We start from the raw sequence: 13,334 nt of genomic DNA on the forward strand, positions 1-13,334 counted from the left end.
TGAAATGTACTAATTATGGCTTTCAGCCTAATGATTTTTCTGCCAAGCGTATTTTATAGGTATTACTTTAATTTGTCCCAGCAGCTTTAAGGTGTGGTACCTTTTGCAAGTCCTAGGCCTTTTTTTGTTTATTTTACCTTTATCTTTGTGCGATTGAATTTATTGAACACAAGCTTTGTCTTGCTTGCTCTGTATCCCCTAGGCCAGTACTTGATACACAGCAATCTGGTTTTCATTCAGCTGGTGTCACGTGTAGCCTACCTAATTTACACTACTACATGCCACCAGTGGCTTAGTTTTATTAGTTAGTCTTAAGGTCTAACACAGTATCTGACAGCTTAGAAACTTGACAACTTTTCATTAAGAGGTATCATCTTGTTATATGTTTAAGACTATGATAGGAAAGGCTGTGTCACCTTTTAGAGCTCAAAATTTTGTTTTGTTCTTTTATCTGTCATAGCATCTATCACTTATGGTTCAGCTGATGTTACGAAGATATAATCATTTTATATCGTGATTTAAATCACCAAGGATCAAATTGTTTGCTTCCTAGAGCCTGTCTTTTAGTTATGTCAGCAAAACATATGTTTTCATTCAGTAGGATAGTGATACTAAAATGATATTGTAGAATCTCACCAACACTCTTAAAACAGCAGCTGATCAGTTTATGGAACCTTGTCTATGTTTGCCACTTGTTTAGGGTCCTGTGCTTTAGTGACCTTACTGTCCTTACATGGATGTCAGAGCTGAAGTTACCCATTGCCTTATGTGGATACCAAAACGCCCCAGAGAACTGGGTCCAGGTGGGGAGTAGCTTACTAGCTATTAATTACTATTAATTAATTAATAACTATGTTATTAAATTGCTGAAGTCTAGTGGATTTTCATGTAGACATAAACACAGTGGTATGTAGAAAGTCTCTGCAGTGTTACAGCGTAGTGACTGAATTTTATGACTTTTGAAGATTATGATAACTCTGAAGGTTGGTTAGTGCCTGAGGATAAATATTGATATTTTTGTTTATAACGGGCTGTGAGATAACAAGTTCATACAATCCAATGAACAGTACTGTAACTGTATAGAAAGCAACTAATGCTTTCAAAGTATCTAAATATTTGTATTAGGATTCATTTTCTAGAATGAATTAATATACAAACCCATCTGGTGGGTGAAAATTTTCAAAACACTTTCATGAGATGTGAGAAATGGCATGGCAAAGCAGTGAAGTTTTCTGGTTCAAAAAGTTGGTGAAGAAAATCCTCTGACTTTTTAAAAACTAGCAGTTTAGCAAAGTAAGTAGTAAACATCTTTTCTTCCCCTTGATCTTTTATAAGGATAAAATGTAACTGAAACATTTGTGTCGTCTTTGTTAAAATTTATTTGACCAAATTTTAGCTCTGCCCTGGAATTTCCTGGCTTTGGCAAACTGGGTGATTTTAGAAAGGCTAAGGGAGGAGAGAGGGAAAAGTTTTTTCCTTGTTGAGGGCTGAAAGATTTTCTTAAACACATTTGTGAATCCATGCTTTAACGTTGTGATAATTCCTCTTCCTTCACCACCTCCCCTCCAAAAATTGTTTCAAAAGGTTGTAGGACATTGAAAACTGACGTTATCTCTGTGCCATTGCGGGATTTTTCAGCAAAGCTGAAGAAAGCTTCAGGATCTAGTTTTTAATTAAAGGTGGTGTTACACCTAAACCTAGGAGGTAGCGTGTAGGCACTAAGCAGGACCGTGTTTCTGTCAGTGCATAACTTTCTTGCCTTCATATTATTACTGAGCCTTTGAAACCCTGGGCAAAAGCAAAGGTTCGACCACACCTTTTAATACAGCACCCAACTGGTGATCTCCCTCACTTGGTGCAAGGTAAGAGACTCTGTTTTATGTCGACTCCCTTGGCCTTGGAGTGACAAAGCCTTCCTAATGTTTCAGACTTCAAGCATGGATGATATGTGCTTTTTTACAAGGCAGCATGAAACGAGCTTTCTGTTGCCCTCTAATTTTTGTCACTGAGAGCTTGGCCCAGTCCACTAATTTCCTCTTCGCTTTGGGGAAATATGATACCAACGCAGGTCAGATGATTTTTCACTCTGTATTTGAGCAGAGGCAGTTATACAGCATTCAGTGTGAGAACAATAAAGTTTAAAAATAGGTAGGAGCAATATATAGATAATGTATGTAGAAGTAAGTTAGTTAAGAGACCAGTCGGGCAATTTTTTTCAGCGCTTAGTTTGAGTAATTGTTTTTCCTGGAGCAGTTCAGCATTGACATGCACTTGGTGTACTTGTGTCTGTTGTTGTAACCTGACTTAGGAGTATTTTCATACACTTAACTTCCATTCCTTCTCCAGAAAATAACCCGGCTGTAATGAACTTAGCTGTCCCTAGGTCTGTTCCTATTTAAATTCTTGGGACATGGAAGAGCAGACCAGATCAGAACCACACTAATTCTGAGGCTTTCCAGCTCACAGTGCCATCTGGAGGGGTTCATTCAAGTTCAGTGCCCTTGCTTATTAGCACTGACAACAGCACTCTCTAACTTCATACAGACTGCTAAAAAGATGAAGACCATTGCCCTATGTGCTGTTCCTCTGACTGTCCTGAGTTGTCCTCTATGATACTTCACCTGTAGCTGTAAACTGTGGTGGTCCCATTGTTTTTCTTCAGAGTAGTGCAAAGGAGCGACTGTCTCTGAAGCTGAAAGACTCTCAAGCTTATATTTGGGTAGAGACTTCCGTGTTTCTTTGGAAGTTTTCATAGCCTTATTGGCATCCTGTAATACTCATGAGCCACTTAAGTCCCTGTAAGGGACTCGCTCATGCTATTTGGGAAAATCTGACTGTAAGTGCGACATAGAAAAGAATAGATTGGAAATTCTGCATTCCTGGGTGATTATTTTATTGTTCTTTCAGCGTAATGTTTCTCATTTAGTAAATTCAGCGTCTGTTGAATGGAAGAAATAAACTCAAGCTCCATTTGCCTCAACAGATAAGCTGATTGAAACTTGCAAAGAACATTAATGGTTTTAATTACTGGATTTTCAGCTATGTGACATAATACGTTGAACATGTTTGCAGATTGCTTACTCAGTTACCTTCTTTCTATAGGTTTTTATCTCGGGATTTGGAAAGAATTGTGATACTCTCCTATTTGTTGATTAGCAGAGTAGAATAATAGAATAGAATCAATAGACTTTGCTAGAAAAATGTCTGTTTACCCTCTGTACTTAATAATTTTCCATTCCTCTTACTCTCAGTTATGCTTTTCTTAGTATAGGCATCAGGAACTTAGAAGATGCAGGTGGCACTATAGATTTGCCTACGCTTAGTGTAGTACTAGTGCTTGGCAACACAACCCTCAGTGCTAGAGATATTTTGAGAATACACAGAAAGTGACAAAGTGCCACTTTCTTCCCTAATACAGTTATCACTTAGCCTATTCAACACCTCTTTACGGGGCAAACTGTGAAGCTTTTACAAAACTTGGTGGTCTAACAACAAATTAATTTTAAACAGCTTAGGTGAGGCTTTACTGCCTAAATCTCAGTGTTGCTGTCTCTCAGACATTCTTCCTTATTCCTTTTGAGGGCCTCTTATCTGCTGCCATGGAACACAAAAATGTTACTGTATATTGGAATCATAAAACCAGGACACAGATGAGAGAGAGATTATAGCAGATATTTTTTCAGTTATCCACGGGAAGGTGGAATAGATAACCTGAGACTTAAAACACAGCAGATCTCCAGCTTCTGAACAGTGTCAAAATCTCAAATTCAAGTTGGCCTCTTTGGTTTGTCACTGTTGGCTTGCAAAACACCCAAGTCAAGACTTCATGGGATGTATCTGTGCTTTATAGATGATCAGAACAAATCCCACCCCAGGGCCCTGCTTTTTGCCCCTTGTGCCACTGAAAGCCTTTGTGGCAATAACTGCTTACCTGTGGTTGAGGAGTGTAGTGACCTATCATTACTAGGGCAGGTGAATCTTAGTCCTTCACCTTTTAAGACAAGTTATCAGTCTGTTTTAGTCTAAATATTTTGTTTTCAGTCTCAATAACCATTCAGAATTACACCTTATTATGATTCAGTGATGAGGATTAGAACCATTGTAATTGGAAAAGCCTGAACCTTTCTATCACAGGACTCTATGATCTTCCATGAGTTTCATGATGCACCTGAGTGTCGTCTTGCACTTGCAGCTAGAGTCTGTTCGATTCTGGGATATATCGTAGTTGCAACTTGTACAGTATAGCTTGCCACAATGCGTGTTATACATTCAGATGCAGCTTAGAGCAGACTCTTTATTCTGCACATAGAGTGAATGTTTAAATACCCCTTTCTCAAACAAATGTGTGGCTTTTGTTTTGGTGGCAAGTCCCAAGCAATACCTGACAAATACTGTTTCACTTTTGCTTACCCTCCATGTGCTTAGTTGCAGATATGGCTCCTGTGGAGAATTTCAGTCTGCTAGATTGAAAGTTTAAGATATGGTTCGTGTTGTTAAATGGAACATTTACATTGAAGTACTGAAGCTAGGGATTGTTTGTTAGGCTCTCTGGGCCTTTTTCCACTGTATTGTGAGACCAGATCAAATAACAAATGATGTTACTGCTATCAAATTCTCTTTTACAGAACAGAATTGCGTAGGGTCTTTTCAGCCATGCAATAAATAGTTAATTGCAAAAGTGGTGTGCAGACAATTGGATTAATATCTTAGTCATGTACTGTGGTAGACATTTCAAAGAGGTTTCTTATGATTTCTCTTCATTGCTGTCAGGGCATGCTGCTTGATCATGGTTAGCTTGCTATCCACCAGGACTCAAGCTACACACCAGGACAGACAGTCCTGTTACTGTGTGGGATAATTCCATCTCAGGTGCAGAACTTGATGTTTATCTTTGTTAAATCTCATGCAGTTCTTGTTGTCTTAGTCTTCCAGCATGTTGAAGTCTCTCTGTATGGTGGTTCTTCCTTCTGGTGTATCTGGCTTTCCTCCAGTTTAATGTAATCCATGAACTTGATAAAGGCGCATTCAGTTTCAGAATATAATACATATATTACAATATATAATAATCCAGATTATATATAAGGATACTGAATGTTGTAGGATTGCCAATTTGACTTGGAGCCATTAAGCACTGCTATGAGCTATAGACAAGAAGATTCAGAAGTCCTTGTCTTCTTACATTGATCAAGTGATCTAAAGATGACCTGGTCCAGCACAGAGATTTATCACTGGATAGCAGACTATTTGAGAACTTTTGACACAGAGCAAGTCCCCATCTGTGAGTAGGACCCATTCAGCTGAAGTTTAAGCAGTATCTGGAACATCTTTTGAAATTACAGTAGTTGAGAAATGCAAGACCGTGATGTAGATCTCCATTCATGCTTTTACTCTACAGTGTAGAAATGAAAAAGAATAAATACTTGCATTTTTTAAATGCTTAAGAGGAGATTAAGTTTTGCATTCTGTTGGAGCCATATTTTATTTTAACATGCGCTTCTACTCTAGAAATAGTTCAATCAGACCATATTTGAAATTAATTGATGGACAGTGTATCCTAGCAATCTAGATTGCTGACACAATTGCCAAGGCTCCGAATGTGCTGAAGATAACTGAATAAATAAATAATGCTAGTGTGGTAATTACAGCTGTACATAAACTATCATAATTGGCACAGTTTACACAAGTAATCCCCACCACGCTGCAAGTTAGTTCCCTTCTGTCTCAAGAGTGCTTAGTTCCTAATAGCAGTTGATTCTCCTCTGCTCTTCTGACTTTCTGCCAGAAGGAAGGATATGAGCATTTAAAAAGCTAACATAATGTTCTACCAGATGTCTGTAATTTTGCTGCAGTCTGTGATGTGGGATTGTGCTAGTATGTTGGTTTGGGGTTCATAAGTAGAAAGAAGTTAGAATTAGGTAAGTATATCCTCTGAATATCTTCTGTTCAATTATTTTACTGTGGGAAATGATTTTGAAAAGTATACCCATTACTTACCTGCATGCTGCTCTATTGTAGTCTTGTGACTTTCAATAGGTGTTTTTCTGTTTAGAAGAGGCAACATTTGTTGTGCATCCACAGAATTTAGTGCTAATATCTAATCGCTTCCCATTTTTAAAACTAGTGGAAAGCTGAGCAGTTTTTGTAAATGACATTTCTGGAAATCTGAAAATAAACATGTAATTCTTCCTGCACAATTTTATTGTGGGGTGTTATGCGTTAAAAGATAAGAAACATTGTTCCATTCTCAGAGTTTAGCTTAAAAGTTCAATTTATTTCTTACAAATAAGAATTTAATTGTACACCGGATATTTGATAGAAATAATTCAGACAATACAAATGGACTCCATAATATAATTTCTAAATTGCTATAAAGTGAATACGTCAATTTCCAAGAGGATTGCTTTTTTTTTTTTGCCTAGAAGCAGGGCTTGGAAAACCTATGAGCTGGAAATTGCAAGTTGTTAGTTATTTTAGATGGAAAAGCCGAGAGTCAAGGACAAGGAGCAAAATCAGCTGTTACTACTGGAAAGCACTGATGGACTTAACGGGATCTATATTGCTTGGAGGTGTTACCAGCGTGACGGGAAAAGCTGGAGGCAGTGTGGTGGCAGATAAGCAGATAGTGAAAGAAGACTTGCTCCAGACAGATTCTAGCACATCTGAAAACCCATGATAAAGTTGCATCATGGCTGACTGTTCCTCATGCTTTCTTACAGTAAGGTGCTCGTTCTCTATCACTCCTTGGAGGTGAATCAATGCAGAGAGCTTGCTTTGAGTGTCCTTCAGCTTCTGTTTTGGATTCTTCCTCCTCCATGAGTAACCCTGTGTTTACATCTTTTGCTCTTGCTTGCAACTTTTGTATCTTGACAGAGACTTGACATTGAATTGTTTCAAAACTGCAGATTCAGAACTGACAGAAGCAGTGTTAAGTTCTCCACAGACTTTTTTTTGGCATTATGAAGCTTGATATGCCTGGAAAACAGGGTAAAGGGAGGTCCAGTTGTATCATCTTGAATTTGTTTCACGTTTTGGTCACACGGGAAAAAAAAACATTTTACTAGAAATAAAAAATCAGGAAGTATTTTTCTGTTTTAATTAAAGTTTTAATTCTACAAAATTTATTTTCCACTGCTGGTGGCCTTTTTCCTGCTTGTCATTGAAATGTAGATAGAGCCTTGACTTAGTTCCTGAGTCCCATTTTCTGAAGGAATTGGGTGTCTGAGACTCCCCTGTCTTAATGTGAACATCACAGTGTATTTGTTCAGCAGTAGCTTTTTGTTATGCTGCTTCTCTCGTTTCTGTTTTTTTTAAATTTGATTAAAAATGTGAATTTGAAACTGTGTTGCATTAGTAGCTGGACATTTTTGCGTATGTGTGAACGTGCGGAGTAAAAGTGCTATGATTTGTGCATGCATCCATCACTAATAGTGTAGTTATTTCAAAAATATTAAATGCTTGTACAGAAAGGGTCAGTTGAGAACTTGTGCAGTACCAAAATACAACGGTTTAGTTTGCTTATACATTTAGCTTTCCTATGTGCCCATCTTCAGCAATGTTTAAACAGAAAAACAATAAGGTCTGTTTATAACTACCATGGTAGAGTTTAATCTGTTAATTCTGAAGAAGTGAAAGTCCACGACTTAATTTTGAAAGGAGAGAAATCTGGCGTATCCGGATGCCTCAGCTAAAGTATGCAAAATGCTTGAGGAGAGACACAGAGTAATTCACTTGTCCTTGAGCTGCACATCTAATTTTGTAGACAAATAAAGACTGTAAAGCTGCTTTGAAAAAGCCAACTTAACTTTCCATTACAGGAGGTTTCAATCAAATTGGGGAAGAGAGTTCTTGACCAGTGGCACTACATGTCTTTCATTATTTGAAAATAAAAAGTTAAAAAAGCAAAATCTCTCTCTAGTTACATTTGAGGTCAGGTTGCCTACTTTATGTCATTGTGGCATTGGGACAAATTTGGACATATTGTGCTTGTCTTCTGGATAAATTACAAACTATTTTGTTGAGGTAAATTTACAGTTTTAGAAGAATGTAGCAATCTTGTAAGGAGACAACTGGAACCTTCACCCTTCCTGTTTTTGTGAAGCTAAATCTATACTTTTTTTTTTCCTTAGACTTTGAATTCAAGAGGAGACTATCCTTTCTTTTCCTGTTGAGAATTTGTGGAATTTATAAACTTTAATAGATTTTTTGTGTGTGTGACATAATGAAAGTTACCTATTTTAAAAAATAGGAGGAAAAAAACCAATAAACCATGTGAAGTTGTACTAATTAGGGATGTAGTAGGGAGGAAGTAAGTATTAAATACGTAGGTGAGCATATTTGGCTCAGCAAATCTTCAGGTCCTCCTCCTGTAAACAGCAGGAGCCATATGCCAATCTGTCAGTCGTCCTAAGAATGGAGAGGAGGTTGAGGAAACCCACGAATACAAATAAAAGGACATAAACTAGCCAGAACTGGTCTGTCAGTGATGCGTTTATGTAGACTGGGGCTTCTCAGCTATCTGGGGGCCAGATGAAAACTAGCGAGCACTTCAAGTGACAGTTCGCATTGTAACCGAACGGTGACTGGAAAAGGGGATCCATGTGTCCTGCTTGATTTGGGTGTTGCTGAAGAGGTTGGATGGACGCCTGGCTTTCTCGATTGGTGAATATCATGAGCAAACGGGCTATCTTTTCTATAGCTTTTTCTTAAAATTGCGGCAGTTTATAAAAAATACTTGATATTTGGATATACATGATAAAAGTGTTTATAGCTTTAGGGTCTTTATTTGCATGTTTTATATTTCCATTGGAGCTGTGTTTGTAAAAGATATTGTAGCACTGGACTTTTCCAATTGGAAAATAATTATTTTTGTTTCCAGATTTTATTGGTAGGTTCTGTTTAATTTTTAGTTTTAATTAGTAAAACCTGCTGTGCTTGTTTTTCTTATTTGAACAGAAATTCTGTTCTTGTTAAGAAAAAAATATTTTAAATGGATTTTCTTGTGTAAACCACTATAAGTGATTAAAAGTGATAAGCTCTTCAAAAGGCAGTGTCTTACAGTATTTGAATAGCTTACATACTAATTGGTTTTTCAACTGTGTGCCTGGCTCACCTGTGACTTTTTGGTCATCAGCATGTTTTGCTACAAGGTAGTGTATCTTGTAATTTGCTCACTGTTTTTAGACTATTCCCTCATTATGTGTTTTGCTGTTTCTTTATGATGTTTTCAGTAACTCAATCTGTTTTTTGAGTTCTAACATAAACTTTTTATAAAACTTCATATGATACTTGGTGGAAGAATGATTTGTGTATTTTGAGGTATTTATTACTATAAAATTGAAAAATGAGATCAGATGTTATCTCATTGCATTTTTCCTTTATAATGACATTTGTACCTTTACTTTTGAATGTTTTGATTTCTAGGTATCAGTCTGTGGAACAATAACTTACTAATATGTAAAGGAAAAGGAATTCTTTAATATTGTTGTTTTACATACATGTAAAAGCAAACTATGTAAACAGAAGAATAATCTGAATGTGTCTCAGATATGCAGCATTAACTTCCAACTTGTTTTCAATAATCATTAGTTTCAAGCTTTACGTAGAACTGCTGGTAAGCCTTTATAGAGGATGTCATTAGTAATAAAGAGGAAAACTTTCACCTTTAACAAGATTTTGTCTTCTATACAGCTTGCCCAATTTAGGCAGCGGAAGGCACAAACTGATGGCCAGAATGGATCGAAGAAGCAGAAAAAGAAGAAGAAAACATCAAACATCAAAGATGAAGAATCAATACAAGATGGACTTGATACTGATCGATCTCGAGGTGATGAAACATCCACATGCAGCAGCCGAAGGGGAGCAGCTGCTGCTGCTGACTCGGGTATTATCAGGACTTTGCATAGCGGAGAAATTATCAAACACAACCAGACTTACGCCATTGAGGTAAGTTTGTCTCAGGCTGTAACCAGTTACTTTTAGGGGAGCAAACCAGTTCATTAATTTTGAGAGTGGGAATAAAGGAATTGTGTGAGATTTTTACGTATTATTTCCTTGCCTCTGCTGTCTGTCTTTAACAATGTTCAGAGAAGGTGCTTTCTACCTGCTTGCTGGCATCATGTTTTCTGTGGTAGTCAGTGTACTGCAGATTATGCAAAGTTTGTTGGTGCTGCTGTACTCCCTAAATGGACAGAAATTGCAATTTTTTTATTGCTTCATTTTATACGTTTTGTTTTATTAAGAGTTTACAAATTGCAGTGGATTTTTGATTGCTTCAGTTATGGCTACAGCAGAATGCAAAACTAAACATCTTTCTTATATCTACAATGTAATCTGAGTCTTTCTGGTTAGTGAGGAGGAGGATTGAATTTAGAAAACACTACTTAGAACTGGATGGTTTAAGAGACTGGTAAACAGATATTTTACTACTTAATGAAATATAATCCTGATTGCTAGTGGCTGAAAGTATGTGGTCTGGGAAGGCTGTAAGATGCCCCATGTGATACACTGCAGTCCAGTTCAGTTCTGAGCAGACATGAATTCATGTAAAGTAGTATGTTGTTCCAGATATGTATCTAGGGGCAAGAGATGCTGATATTATTTACAGAATAGCTTATTCCATTCTTGAAAGCAGTGCCCCTAAAAGAACATGAGTGTCATTCTGAACAAGCAGCTCAGTGGAGATTCCCAACTCTAGACACATGAATGCATTCTTTTCGGAGAGATATAGTACAGATGAATGCTCTGCATTTTGACTTGTCAGTCCTGTGCTAGGACAGACCATTTGTAACTGTTTTGGCTCCATTATATCATTTCCAGCAGTTGAGAAGTGGTAGAGAAATTACACTTTTTGAAAATTTCTTGCATTTGTGTTTAAAAAAAAAAAAAACACCACCCAAATTCACCCTGGTGGAGAGGCAGGCAGACTAAATCATACATACGAATAAGAATTTGTAAAGTAATTGATCCATTCATTTTATAAATTTAGGCCTACAGTATATAAGTACACTAGATATTTTGAACTTTATAGATCCATGCCTTTAATATGTAAGTTTTCATACTTAGAAAGCTTATGTTAGGGCTTCAGAACTCTTTGTAGTAACTCAATAAAACTGTCTGTTCAACTCTCAGCTTTTCCTGGAGGAGCTAATAAATTTTTTAAAGAGTATTTCATATGAGAATGACTGTTTTCATGGGTGAAGATCAGCCTTTTTTGCCTTCTAGGTAAAGAAAAAGGTGTACTTTATGAAATGCAGTACGTTATCTATAGCTAAGGAGAGAGGATTGCTAGGGCAGAGAGCTGTTTAGAGAGAATCTCTTAAACTGTTGTTTTAACAATAGTATAGTCTGCATGAGTATGGTAACTATATGAAGAAACTTTCTTAACCAAATATATTTTGAAGTACATCATAATTGCATGTTACAGATGGACTCTGCTGATGTACTTGCTCTCAGTCAGGATAAGTATCTCTACAGTAATTGGAGAAATAGGGTCATAGAATAATTTAGGTTGGAAGGGACCTCCGAGATCATCCAGTCCAATCCTGTGCTCAAAGAGGGTCTAATTAGAGCAGATTGGTCCTAGTAGCCTATGTTGGCCTCTGAATGCTAACAATACAAGACGCAGATGATTTTAAAAATGGAAATAATATCTACACTGCAGTTGCTAAAGACTACACACATAGGTAGATTCTTAAGATTGGGTATGTTTTTTCTGAGGTCCGCCTTATTCCCAAAGCAATTTATCCTGTATCTTGTGTTTAAATATAGAGATGCATAGGGGTTTTTTGTTTGATTGGGTTTTTTTAAATGTAGCTTTCAAAGAATAAGCATGGTGAGTAGTGTTTATTTGTAATTTGACTCTCCTGAATTACTCATGTCTTAGTGACTTCTAAAACAGTATTCACTTTCACCAAAAAAGCTGCTTCCAATTGGGAGTGCATTTTTGTTTTTCACATGTTGTCTATAGCCTGCTTATTCATGTTAAATAAGCAATTGGTGTTTTGGAGTTGGAAGATAATTGCTAAAGTCTGTCTGCAGTATTAATAGAAGAGGAAAAATTCTGAAGTAGTCCCAATGAATCTTGTAACTTACTGGTTTTGGTCTTATAAGTGCAATGATTTGGACAGAGAGCCTGTATTACAGTAATTGGATTAGAGTTTGCTTAGTTGAAATGGCAGCCAGTGTAATCGGCAGTTTCAGGCTAATCTCTGCAATAGAGAATTACAGCCAGCTTCTTTGAGCTGTTTGCTTTTTCACCCAACATTACATCTTGATAGGCTGCTGTGTCAGGAGAGTAAGGCAAGATTGCTGGAGGCGTGATGCATGATTATTTTCTAGCTAAATTTTGATTCCCCTTACTTGTTTAATCTTTTACTGGAATTCATATTTAGAATTCTGCTTTCTATACCACAAAATATACTCAGAACATCTGATTATACTGCCTCTCTATCTGAAATTCTTGACTGGGCTGTTTTGTGGTGGTTTTGTGGATAGAAATTTATCTCCTTGCAGTTTTTCTAGTATGATTTTTAGCCCCCAGTGAAATTAGCATGTCCAAATAAAAGTAACAAAGAGTTCTCTTAGTCAATATGAATAACAGAAAGTGAAATTGAGGTATTCCTCTGGGAGCTTATTCCCCATCTGAAGTTAGAGATGCTCCTTTCTAGAGAGGGCAAAAGTCTGTTTAGAGAATTCAAAGTTATTTTTTTGCAGTCATCCCTTTCCCTTTTTTCCCCTCTCTCTTCTTAAGGGGTGGATTCCTCCATCCCCCTGTAATCCCTCAAGTTACAGAAACTAACTGGAAGAACTCTGGAAAAACTATCACTGTTTTGTACTGTCCTTTTTACCGTTTTACCTTCTGTCTGAACTTATTTGTAATTTCTATAAGGGTTTCCATCCTCTGTCAGAGAAACATTTACAAGATTTATCAGAGAAATGCCATGTGGTATTTCTTGGTTAAAGTCTCTGGATCTTAACCTGTTTCTATATTGTCTAGATCTCACTAAAAGAATAATATACTAAGTTTCTAGTTGCCTTTGGGTTTTGTCTTTATTTGGTTGTACCATGATCTCTTTTGATCTTGACGTCCATAGTGTCTTTCTCCACATAGAAATAAAAATAATCCAGAAGACACAGCCCAGGAAATAAATTGGATGAATGAAACTCTTGGTTTTAGGATTGCTTCTTTTTGTGACTTCCCGCAATTAAAAATGGAACAAAGCAAGACCACTTCCAGGGTAAATAATTGCTGAGATCACCTTCTCTAAGAAGTCTTGAAATAATGCATCGGAGCAGAATGCTTTGCCAGAGTTCTAGGAATGAAAAAGAAATTAACC

General features: G+C 36.9%; 1 protein-coding gene across 1 annotated transcript in view; it reads left to right on the plus strand.

The window, feature by feature from the left end:
- The window catches only part of AKAP9 (A-kinase anchoring protein 9), a 123,421-nt gene that overhangs the window by 14,448 nt on the left and 95,639 nt on the right, over positions 1-13,334 (plus strand). The window contains 1 exon segment of the mRNA XM_086614890.1: positions 9,688-9,942. Coding sequence (XP_086471016.1) covers positions 9,688-9,942 — 255 coding nt within the window.

This window comes from Tauraco erythrolophus, chromosome 7 (genome assembly GCF_009769465.1).
Source record: "Tauraco erythrolophus isolate bTauEry1 chromosome 7, bTauEry1.pri, whole genome shotgun sequence".
Taxonomy (NCBI): Eukaryota; Metazoa; Chordata; class Aves; order Musophagiformes; family Musophagidae; genus Tauraco; species Tauraco erythrolophus.